Genomic DNA, 12,334 nt, shown 5'->3' on the forward strand with positions numbered 1-12,334 from the left:
CCTTTTGATTGGCAAGGCAGTGAAATCGGGATTTTGTTAAACACCTTCCTCTACTGGACAAAATCCGCAATTACAGGAAGCTGAGTAGCATCGTTTTTCAACTCTTTGTTGAAAAAATTGAAATAAATGTAGAACAAAGGTAAAACCCGTACTTACACAAAGCAGATTGTTTACCTTCCAGAGAAAGATTTGCTTTACATTAATTTACATTACATACATCCATTTACATTTATGTTCGTAAATGCTTAGGATTAATGATGTTTACATATCATATCATTTACGAATCTTTTTTTTTTTTTTTTTTTTTTTTTTTGCTATTTATTTCCTTTTTATTTTCTTTGTTATTGTATGTGTGTGTCTTGCTGTCAGTCACCCCTCTTGAGGGATAAGACCAAGGTAGATAGATAGACATATCATGTGACACTTTAATCACTCTATTTTATTGGTTGTTAGTCTGTATGACTAAATAAAGTATGCATTACAACTGCAGCTTACTTTTTCTTTATCCTATTGTTTTTCTTGAAACCCTGCAGACCAGTGGGAAAGGGTTTCAAAGAATAACCACTAGGGACACTCATCTTCCCCATTAGATTGTGTTCACATGCACAGACTTGTTATTCCCCCTCAGGTCTTAGTACTTATGGAACATCTCTCAAAGTGATTTTTCACTTGCTATAGTGCTGAATGTTTATGTGAGCTTTGGACAGGGAAACAGTGGGACTGATAGATATTAGATTAAAAGATTTAGGGATGAATATATTTATTTTTAAGGCTTGTATACAGCAATTATTTGAGCATTTTGGAAGGCACATTATGGCTTGATTGAGAGATTAATACAAAAATTATTCAGAAAGGAAGATGGTTGCACTCTGAGTAATTCATGTACAACCGCTCCTCTCTTTAACCTTCATAAAAAAACCAGACCATGATCATTAAATGTTTGACCAAGGCACTTTGATTGGCTTTAGTTAAGGCTAAGACGAAACTGTGTTTGTATTTCCCTGATCTTGTTTTAAATAAGTCGTCCCTCTCTCAATGTTGTTGTTTGTTGTGTGCTTGTGTGTGTGTTTCAGGAGACAAGAGTAAAACCGTGGAGCTCGAAGATGTTAAGTTTCATCAGTGCGTGCGTCTGTCGCGCTTCCAGAATGACCGCACAATTTCTTTCATCCCACCTGATGGGGAAAGTGAGCTCATGTCTTACCGGCTCAACACAATGGTGAGTGGGCCAAGCATACGCATGCCTGTTGCAGACTTTTTTTTAAAATGTGTAACAGTATTTGTTTGACTGTTGCAATGACCATCAAATTATTCTGGCTTTTTTCCTTTATGCATGAGCTTTATCTGCGTTTAATGACTAGAAAGTTAACCCACAATGATTGGAAACCATTTTAGTATTTCGTAACCTTTAACGTTTCAACCACTGATGATGGAATTGCTTCATTTACTTGGTTAAAATTGAAAGGTTTTCTGACCATTCCAAATTATGTTCAGAATGTCCAACCTACCCCAACGACACTCCTAGATTTCAGCATTCTTTTCAAGGAGGTTTTTGTTTATGTGCTCTCCCCCAGCCCTTATGATAAACTTTTCACATACTACTATGCAAGTTTTTTGTTTTTTTTGTTTTATTTTTTTTTGAACAAATTTATTGACACTAATAACAGCAATAATACAGATATTATTCATTCGTTCATTCTCCAAACTGCTTATCCTCTTTAAGGTCACAGGGGTGCTGAAGCCCATGTCTCAGCTGACATCGAGCAATGAGCCCTGGACTGGTTGCCAGCCAATCACAGACAGGCGTTATAAATCCCACTAAAGTTAACGCTTTATAGCTATCTATCCATGCATCCATCCATTATCTGAACCGCTTATCCTCAGTAGGGTCGTGGCGGTGCTGGAGCCCATCCCAGCTATCTTCAGGCAGTGGGCAAGGGACACCCTGAACTGGTGGCCAGCCAATCACAGGGCGATTGAATTTTTATTTTTCCAAAATGTGTGGTTGTAATCAAAGAGGAGGAAGTGAATGCTGATAATGCTAATATTACGAGCAACACTTAGTATGTGTGTAAATTTTACAACTCAAGTGCCCCGAACTTCCTTGACACTTCCGATAGCATTGGCTATAATTATTAGTTGCTAATGCTACGGCACTTGGTGTCTTCATCGAAGTAATTAAACGTACTCAACCTATAGGTTTCTCAGCCTATCATCAGCCATGGCACACTTTCCTCTTGGAAGAAAATCTTAAGGCTCACTGCTTGTAAAAAATTTTCCCCAAAATTTATGTAACCGCATTTACCAATATACATTTTTTTAATCCCATTATCTTCAATGGGTAACATTTTGTTGCAGCTGTGCCCCAGGAAGTAATACAGGAAAATCATTTTGGTAACTAATTTTGTTGTAAATTTACAACCGACTATGTTTTCACATTTTTTAGTTATACTATTGATCTTTTGTGCTTGTTTTTTAAGTGAGTCATATTTATTTATATGGTCCTGTGGTGAGGGGACCTCTCCCGCTGGGAGATGTGAGAATTCTCCCACCGTGGTCCGCTGCGTGTCGTAAGAGGCAACTAAAGTGGAGGGAGCGTGGGGACTGGGGATCCTCTCCTCTCTATCTCTACTCTCTAAAAGACAGCAAGGCAAAGGAGGGTAGGAGACCGAAAGGTCTCGCAAACCCTAGTTGCAAACCCTAGTTATAGGGTCACTAAATGTGAGAGGATGTGGAAGTAAAGCGACTGAGTGGATGAAACAGGAGATCGGAAGGATGATGACTAAAAGGAAGCTTGATGTGTTATCCTTGAGTGAAACAAAGATGAAAGGAAAGGGTGAATTACAGCTTGGAGGTATGTATCTTAAAAAGTCTGAAGTTACGGGTGGACATGCTAGAGAAGGAGTGGCTGTACTTGTGAGTTAGAAAGCAAAAGAAAAACTGGGGGAGTGGAAAGGGATATCTTCGAGATTGAGGTGGGTGCGATTAATGTGGGGTGTTTATAAATGCATATGGACCTGGTTCAGAAAGAAGTGCTGAGATGAGAGAGGAGTTCTGGAAGGATTTGTCCGAATGTGTGGCAAGTGCGAAAGCGGGGTGGAAAGTGGTAATACTAGGTGACCTAAATGCTAGAGTGGGTGATGGAATGGTTGAAAATGTGGTTTGTAGATATGGAGTACCAGGAAGAAATGCGAGTGGGAAGAAATTGATTGAGTTATCTATATATATATATATATATATATATATATATATATATATATATATATATATATAGGGGCCACTTGGGAACTTTGTATTATGTAACAATAAACAAAGTCTCCTTGCACACAGAATTGATGGTTGGATAAGTAATAAGTACAGTATAGCCGTACATAACATGTGTCTGTTTTTGTGATTCTTTACGGTCTATGCTGCCTATTCCGAAATTGTCGACTTTTTTTTGCCCCTTTGATAGGTGAAGCCCCTTATATGGATCGATAGCGTGATCGAGAAGTTCTCCCATAGCCGAGTCGAGATCAAAGTGAAGGTAATGAAAAAATATTTTCAATAATTAACTTATAACATTGTATTTTTATCCACTTAGTAATTGTCCACCTGTTTGGGACTGTGAGGGTATTCTTGACACACATCTTGTTAAAAGGATATGAGTGGGGTGGTTGTATTGTTGGTTGAGATTGGAAATTTGGTGCCTGTGTGTCCCTGTGCTGAAACATTCTGAAATGGCATTCGGCTTGCCATTTATTCATCATTGCAGGCTCGTAGTCAGTTTAAGAGTCGGTCAACTGCCAACAACGTGTCCATTTTGGTGCCAGTGCCAAGTGATGCCGACTCACCAAAGTTCAAGACCAGCACAGGCAGTGCCAAGTGGGTGCCCGAAAAAAATGGGGTGCAGTGGAACATCAAATCTTTTCCGGTTAGTGCTGAGGATCCTAATCTTTCCATTGTTTTAAATTGACTTTGAGCTAGGTTTAAGTTTGATGTTCAAAACATTTTAAGAAGTATTGACCTCGGATATATGAAGACAGAAACATTTTTGGTGAATAATTCTACTTCATTTCCTTGGTGTTTTGATGTACAAGACTAATGGTTGGTTTGCCTTGTGGCATCTGGTTCAAGTGCCCAGAGTATGAGGTCTGATCCCAGAATGTTCCAAACAGGCAGCTTTAATTCTGTGGCTAAATGGCAAAAGTTCTGGATTACTCTAACAAGATTCATGATACAGGTATCCTGTAGCTGTGAATTTATTTTCACAAATAACATACCAAGTCCATGAACATGTTATGGATATTGTAGCAAAGACTGACTGTACATCTAACTTTATTGACAGCCGGACTTAAAATAATATGGTCAGGGGCTTATTGCAAGAAACCAAGATAAGTGACTAAGCCGGGATGTGTTTATTATCTGGGCTGAATTTAGCCTAAAGTCTGTTGCATGAAAGCAAGTTAAACTTAGCTGAGCTCAGTTACTAAGGTTTCTTATTCTCTTCAGCTAGCCTGCTCCTGACCAACTTAGCAAGTCTAAGATTATCCCCAGAAATACATATGGCATGTTCTACTGTCATTTATGTGAAAAATTGATTGGTTTTATACCATTTTTATGGACTTTTTTTAATATGATTTCTTACTTTCATTTTCCTGCATTAATATTTGATATATAGGCAGTATTATTATTAAACCCTGTTGACTGTATAACTGCAGCAGTCATTTTCGTCATTTATGTAGCAAAGTTATTTGTTTTATTTCATTACCAATTAATTTCAGCAGAACTGTGATGAATATTTATATTATCGCTGTTTTTAAGATTCTAAAATGTGACGCAAAAACTGCATATTTTATCAAGACATCTTTAACAAGGGTAATATTGTTCAAATATGTCCAACAACTCTCATTCCACGCTTCCCTCGAGACGTTTGATCTTTATGAAACATTATGAAATAGAAAAACAACAACAAATCATTAAATGATTAAGAATCAAATTAAAATTGTCTTTATTGTCCTTGATAACAACGTTGTGAACATTGTTTACAATGAGATTAGATGTGACTCTCCAGGTGAAACATGTTATGAAAGGCTTAAAAGAGGAAAAAATAGATTAAAAGAATGTAAGGATAAATAGGCTAACACTTGTGTGCTTATGTAACATTTGTTGCATTGGCCGGTAATCAAAACCGGGCGTCCTGCGTGGCAGGCAAATCCTATACCACTGAACCAGTGATTGCACATTAACGTTTACCACAATTAGCATCCAGTTTCATTGAACCGTTGCACAATTTTAGGGCATGCTTTCACCCTTTACTTGATAACAGTGCTTGTGCTACATTTCTTTCACATCTTTATAAAACTTGATAAGGATCTGTTGTTCAGCGGCCGCAAAAGACAGTGGGCAACATTTTTTTTCATTTTCTGTGATTATGCGATCGATCCTGTGGTCTATTTGGGGATGCTTTGAATGTGCATTTATCCCAAATTTATAGTTGGCTTGACATAGCCCCTCAGTAAACCAAATTGTGCCTTTAGACTAGATCAAGTTGCGTTCATTCAGGTAACCTGGATTTCTTTATTCCACTTTTGTGCAATACCCCGAGATCTGCAACCAAGGTATTCGGGATTAATCAACCAAAATACACATATAACTTTGTTTTTCTTTGTGTCTGCAGGGTGGCAAAGAGTACATCATGAGGGCACACTTTGGACTACCCAGCGTAGAAAGCGATGAAATGGACGCAAAGAGACCCATAATTGTCAACTTTGAGATACCCTATTTTACTGTGTCTGGTATTCAGGTGTGAGTCTGTGGTAACAACGTATTTAGTTTACCTCCATTTCTTGTGCAATTGACATAAATGTGTTATTTTTGTTTTTGTATCCAGGTACGTTACCTAAAGATTATCGAAAAGAGTGGCTACCAAGCCTTACCTTGGGTGCGTTACATCACACAAAGTGGAGGTAAAAATACACTGAAATTGTTGAGTACCACTTACACAAGTAAATTCTATAAAAAGCATGATGGTATGGTGGTAAACTCAGTCCTTATTAGGGATGCACAATAATTATCTGGCCGATTGGTAATGGACTGAGAGCGGCGATGCTTTTGGCACTCAGAGCCAGGGAAGAATGTTAAATCAGCTGAAATTAGTTGTTAGAAAGATTCTCAGCATTTATGTTCCTCCTTATTATATATTTAGATTTTCTATAGAAGTAGGAGCACAACTTGATCGTTTCTCCTTTCTACCTGTCAGGTTGTGTGCAGCGCTGTTTTGATTATATTGGCCTCTAAATTTGAGTGGGTTTAGTGAGTTTTGTATTATCAAAACAAATTTGCAAGATTGATGGTTTAGGTGACACGACGGATTGGTGGTTAGCGTGCAGCCCCATGGTGCGGAGGTCCAGGGTTAGACTCCAGCTATCGCAGCCTTCCCATGCAGGGTTTGAAGTTTCTCCCCCGTGTCTAAGTGTGTTTTCGGGCACTCCGGTTTCCTCCTATATTCCGAAAATTGGATTATTTGGCCGGTACAACTTATTCCCTCAGTGTGTAGGAAGTGGTTTGTCTGTCACTGTGTGCCCTGAAACCGGCCGGCAACCGGTTAAGTTTGTCCCCCACCCACTGCCTAAAGTTAGCTGGGATGGGCTCCAGCACCCCCGCGACCTGAGCGAGGATAATCGGCGCAGAAAATGGATGTATGGGTGTATCAATGATTTAATTAAGATTGAAGGCTTTACTGGTCTCATTGATTAAGATTGACCTCTGTCTGGAAAGGTGTGCTAATTGCGACATAATGTGTTACTTTTTTGTAGTAGACATCTGTATATAGTGTTGTTTACATATAATAGTGTAGATACAGTTAATAATTAAAAAATGCACTACCGCATTTTAGATTCACATTTGCAGTGTTTCTAATGGCCCGAGTCATTAAAGTCGGATACCTTGGCCCAAGGAGAGCAATTATTGAGTGCTTGATTTAGTGAGCCGTAACTGCAGATAGTATCATTGTAAATCTTGTTTAAGGTTTTGACATTGCCAATTATAGGATGTACAGGAGTGATGACGGGGACAAAAGTTACAGTATGTGGTAATGCTCTGCTGTTCCATCTCTTTCTAGATTACCAGCTCCGGACAAACTAAAGGGGCGAGGATGCTGCTAGATGGATGCCTATTATGTACAGTGGGGAAAAAAGTATTTAGTAAACCACTAATAGTGCAAGTTTTCCCACTTGAAAATATTAGAGAGGCCTGTAATTGTCAACATGGGTAAACCTCAACCACAAAAGACGGTGTGTGTGGGAAAAAAAGGAAATTACATTGTTTGATATTTTAAAAAAGATTTGAGAACCATGGTGAGAAAAAGTATTTGGTCAATACCAAAACTCTTTCTTAATACTTCGTACGCTTTGTATCCTTTGTTGGCAACAATGGCGGCGCCAAACGTTTTCTGTAACACTTTACAGGCTTTTACACAATGGGGCTTGTAATTTGGCTCATTCCTCTTAGAGCAGTGATGTTTTGGTGGTGACATCAGGCATCACGGACTTTCGACTCCCCCCACAAATTATCTATGGTGTTGAGATCTGAAACTGGCTAGGCCACTCCTTTGTTGCCCTGGTCGTGTGTTTGGTATCATTGTTATGCTAAAAAACCCTGCCACGTTTCATCTTCAGTGCCCTTGCTGATAGGAGATTTTCTCTCAAAATCTCTCCATACATTGCCCCATTCATCATTTCCTTTACCGTGATCAGTTGTCCTGGTGCCTTTGCAGAAAAACAGTGGGTATGGTGTTATTCAGATGCAATTCCCTATTCTTTCTCCCCAGAAACGAGAACCTGTGTTTCTCCTAAAAAGTTATATTTGGTTTTATCTGACTGTAACACATTCTCCCAGTCCTCTTCTGGATCATCCAAATGCTCTGTAGTGATCCAAAGACGGATTGGGACGTGTAGTGCCTGCAGTCGGGGGACACGTCTGGCAGTGCAAGATTTGAGTCTTTGGCGGCGCATTGTATTGCTGACTAGTACCGTTTGTTACTGTTGCCTCAGCTCTCTGTGGGTCATTCACTAGGTCCCCCTTGTGGTTCTTAGATTTTTGCTCACACTTCTTATCATTTTGACGCCACGAGGTAAGATCTTGCATTGAGTCCCAGATCGAGGGAGATCATCAGTGGTCTTGTATGGCTTCCATTTTCTAATAACTGCTCCCACAGTTGATTTCTTTCTACCAAGCGTTTTACCTCTTGCCGTCAAGCTTTCCAGCCTGGTGCAAGTCGACAATTTTGTCTCTGGTGTTTGGAGTGTGCTGAGGCTGTGGACAGATGGCTTTTATACTGATACAGCTGTAACTCTACTTCCGACTTCCCTGCATACGAAAGTTTCAATTTACAAAGTACCTGAACGAGAAAATATTGCCTCTAGATACAAAGTCAAAAATACAGCATGCGCTGCTATTCGCCGCTCTCAGAGTTTTCCAAACGTAACCAAACTGGCTATCACTTCAAATCTGCCTGGCAACCAGCGCGCATGCGTGCTCCCAGCATGCTCTCTGTGACACCGTCACAGTTCAGAGATGAGGAGGAGGATTTCCGGCAAGATACAGTCATCATTTAACCAGCCCAAATTGAAGACATTTTAGCTAAATTATATGAAGTATAGGAATTTGTGGAAAGGAATCACATGTAAAAAGTGTTGAGACAAGTTGGGTTATCATTCATTATGATGCCTGCCTCACCAGTTTTAGACGAATTGTCAAAAGCCGGCAAAAATGTCATAGGATCAGATTTTCAATAAACACGATGACGATTTTTATTATTCCCTTTATTCTTTTTTTCTTACATTATGTGTCTTTCGTTTTATGTTTATTGTGTGGTAATGTAATTTTAACATGTGTTTGTTTCATGTTCTGATGCTCTTTGAGGATTTATCAAAAAATATATACTGTACTTTTGCAGGGCTTGGAATGGATTAGCACATTAACGTACAAAATGTGTCTGTACTTAAAGTTTTCAGGTTACAAACTTACTCCCAGAACAAATTAAACTTTTAAGTATTGAAATACCACTGAAATGAGTTAATACAGGTGACAAGTGGAGCCACACTGGACCTCGATAGAAGAAGTTAGAACTCTTTGACAGACAGAAATCTTGCTTGTTTGTAGGTGACCAAATACTTATTTTTGACTCTACTTTGGAAATGAATTCTTTAAAAATCCAACAATTTTATTTTTTTCCCCCCCACATTCTGTCTCTCATGGTTGAGGTTTACCCATGTTTGCAAACACAGGCCTCTGTAATGTTTTCAAGTAGAAGAACTTGCACAATTGGTGGTTGACTAAATACATATTTGCCATACTGTATGTGCTTCCTCACCTTTGTTTCTCTGGTTTTTCTATGTGAGGGCACCAAACGAACATCCTGCTTCGTTTTGTACAACAACACGCCACGCTTTCATTTCCAGTGTCTTTAGATGAAAGGCTTTCCTTTGTTTAAGTCTAAATTTATCTGATGGGTAATTATAATAACGGTGGACACCCCCACCTCTTTCCATGCCCAATTTTATTTCTTCTGTTACTGATGCATTTTTGATGATTTGCTCAAATAAATCGCTGACTTTTTTTTATCGTCACACTTTAAACATAATGCAGAGTCAATGGAACCTTACACCAGCCGCTATGTCAATGATTGATTAGTTACAATATTGCCTGAGACTGTGACAGGATAATATTACACCAGGGAGTGCCCCGTAGAGCTTAGAACCTTGTCCTTGAGCTCAAAATCTACTTGCACTTGTGAGGAGTCTCAAAAAGTAAAATGCTGTTTTTTTTTCCTCATTTTCTTGTTTATAAGAACACTACTTTGAAGTATGGGTGTGCAGTTTCTGATTGGTTGTATATTTTCTCATTGTAACTCTGAGATGTTAGCTCAGCTGCTAAGTAATTTTATTATTCGATCTGATACTGTTTGGTAGAAAACTCCAAATCAGTTACCTGAAATGTTTTTAGATCTTCTTCAAATTCTAATCTTATATTATTCCTTTATATTATTGTTTAATATTTGTTCAATGTAGAATAACGTTTTACAAACAATGATGTACTTTCAAATATTTTAAGAATATTTATTATATAAATTGTCAAATATTTTAATGATCATTGAAAAATATAAACAAGGATGTTAAGTCTAACATGCTAGCAGCACAGCTAAAATGTATGATTCACTGTTTGATAAGATTTGTATGATATAACGATTCATGTTTTAGGATGGCAATTGGCCTTAAGTCATGGTGCAGACGCTTCCCGACATACAAACGAGTTAGGTTCTGGACGATCTTCGTAAGTTTAATTTGTTAGTAAGTTGCTTCAGTGCTATATTTTGTATGTTTATGGTTTATATAAGTATGTTTAGGCTTGTATAAGTAACCTGTATTGTTTTGTACTAATAAATAAACATTTCATAAAATACAGTGAGACCTCGGTTATCGCGGTTAATGGGGACCAAAACCACCCGCGATAAGTGAAAATCCGCGAAGTAGCGGCGCACCTTTAAAAAAAAATATATATATGTTTTTTTTTTAATTATTATTTTTTAGACCCGTTTAATGGGGAGCAAACCCACCCGCAAAAAGTGAAAATCTGCGAGGGCCGTGTAGCGCCATGTAGAGCCATCGCGGCCCGAGCGGGAGACGTGACGTTGGTGACTTTTTCATCCGCGTTAACAAATCGCGCTTTATTGTTTAAATAAACGCATTGTATAGACTACGATCGCCCAATTATTTTAATTAGCTCGCTTTATGGTTTCAATAAGCGTATTATATAGAATACGATCGCTTTTGTCAGAAGCGCAGAATTCTTTTTGTTTGTTTTTTTACCATTACAGACCGCTCTGAATCCGCGATCGTCGAACCGCGAAGTAGCGAGGTCCCACTGTAATATGCTCTATAAAGATAAATAAAGTAAGGTTTTACTTACTTTTGGGACTTGCGCTTCAACAGGTCCTCCTCTGTGGTAAAAAGGCTTTCTTATTCCACTTTCGTTTCAAAAGTAACGGCTCGAATGATGCACGATATATTAAACAATAAAAATGTCAAAGTTCTGAGAGCGCTGGAAATTCATGCTGGGTGAGCTCTCACAGCGCCACACACCAGTAGCGGTGGAAAGAAGCACTACAGAACTGTACTCTAATCATAAAAAGCAATTTCCAGATCTTTTTGGACATCCGGAAAAAAACGATCGTATCTGCCGGAATGCGTAAGTCGAATGTACGTAATTTGGTTAACGCCTGTACCAGTATAACATGCCCTCTAGTGGACGTTTAAAATTACTATAAACTATTTAGTCGCAGAGATCATGTATTATTACTTATGATTTAAATCAATATTTTTCGATTTTAATGACTCACCTTTTGAAACCACCAGAAGACACTAAATAACACACAATGCCCCTTTAAGACAGTGTGTGATTGATTGCAGTAGGTAAAAAGTGTGCTTTTAATCAATTTGGGAATTTTTGTTCATGCACATGCCATTTGCACTTTTGGGCCCTTCAAATTAAAACCTGTTCAGAGGGCATAGTTGGCCTAAAACTGTCAGAAATAAGCATTTAAAAAAGATGTATTTTAAAAATTGAGATTAAAATGTGATATCGTCCTTTTTTCTGTTAAATAAATAATTTTTAAGGACAATAAAAAAACTGCTAGTACATGTATAGGCAAGTCTAAAGAGGTAGGTTTTGAGTCTGGATTTGAAGGTGGACAGGGTCGCTGAATTGCGCAGGTCAGGTGGTAATAAGTTCCAGAGCTTGGGGGCAGAAGTGTTAAAAGCTCTGCTCCTCATGGAGCGGAGAGGGGCAGCGGGTACAGTGAGATGGAGAAAAGAGGAAGATCTGAGAGGGCAGGATGGCATAGCAATGTAAAGGTGTGAGAGGTAGGAAGGGGCAAGGTTATGGAGGGCCTTGTAGGTGTAAAAAAGGCTTTGTATGCAATTCTTTGGTTATCGGGAGCTAGTGGAGTTCCTGAAGGACAGGGGTGATGCAATGGCGTGAAGGGGTTTTGGTAGTAATGCGGGCAGCGAAGGTATGGACTAGCTGAAGTTTTTGAGGGACTTTTGAGGTAGACTGTAGAGGAAGGAATAGCAATAGTCAAGGCATGAGAGGTTACAAGGCTTTGTAAGTATTGGCAAATCACTGCTGTTCTTTGATAGCCACACCCTTTAGGGCGGGTCCGCATTCGTAACTAAGGAGATTTATTTAAAAAAATGATAATAAGCTTCTCCTTCAATTTTTTGATTTCTTGTCTCCTTATTAGAGTGTCTGCTAAAGTATTACCTTATAAGCTACACTGACAACCCAAATATAAGCC

General features: G+C 38.7%; 1 protein-coding gene across 1 annotated transcript in view; it reads left to right on the top strand.

The window, feature by feature from the left end:
• The window catches only part of ap1m3 (adaptor related protein complex 1 subunit mu 3), a 28,502-nt gene extending 20,921 nt beyond the window's left edge, over positions 1-7,581 (top strand). Inside the window, exons 7-12 of the mRNA XM_088349557.1 lie at positions 1,074-1,216; positions 3,452-3,523; positions 3,752-3,910; positions 5,657-5,782; positions 5,870-5,945; positions 7,100-7,581. Of these exons, the coding sequence (XP_088205683.1) occupies positions 1,074-1,216; positions 3,452-3,523; positions 3,752-3,910; positions 5,657-5,782; positions 5,870-5,945; positions 7,100-7,122 (599 nt within the window). The 3' untranslated portion in view covers positions 7,123-7,581. The remainder of the gene's footprint in view (positions 1-1,073; positions 1,217-3,451; positions 3,524-3,751; positions 3,911-5,656; positions 5,783-5,869; positions 5,946-7,099) is intronic.
• Positions 7,582-12,334: the final 4,753 nt, after the last annotated feature.

Source organism: Urocampus carinirostris, chromosome 12, assembly GCF_059441175.1.
Source record: "Urocampus carinirostris isolate Australia breed hairy pipefish chromosome 12, RoL_Ucar_1.0, whole genome shotgun sequence".
Taxonomy (NCBI): Eukaryota; Metazoa; Chordata; class Actinopteri; order Syngnathiformes; family Syngnathidae; genus Urocampus; species Urocampus carinirostris.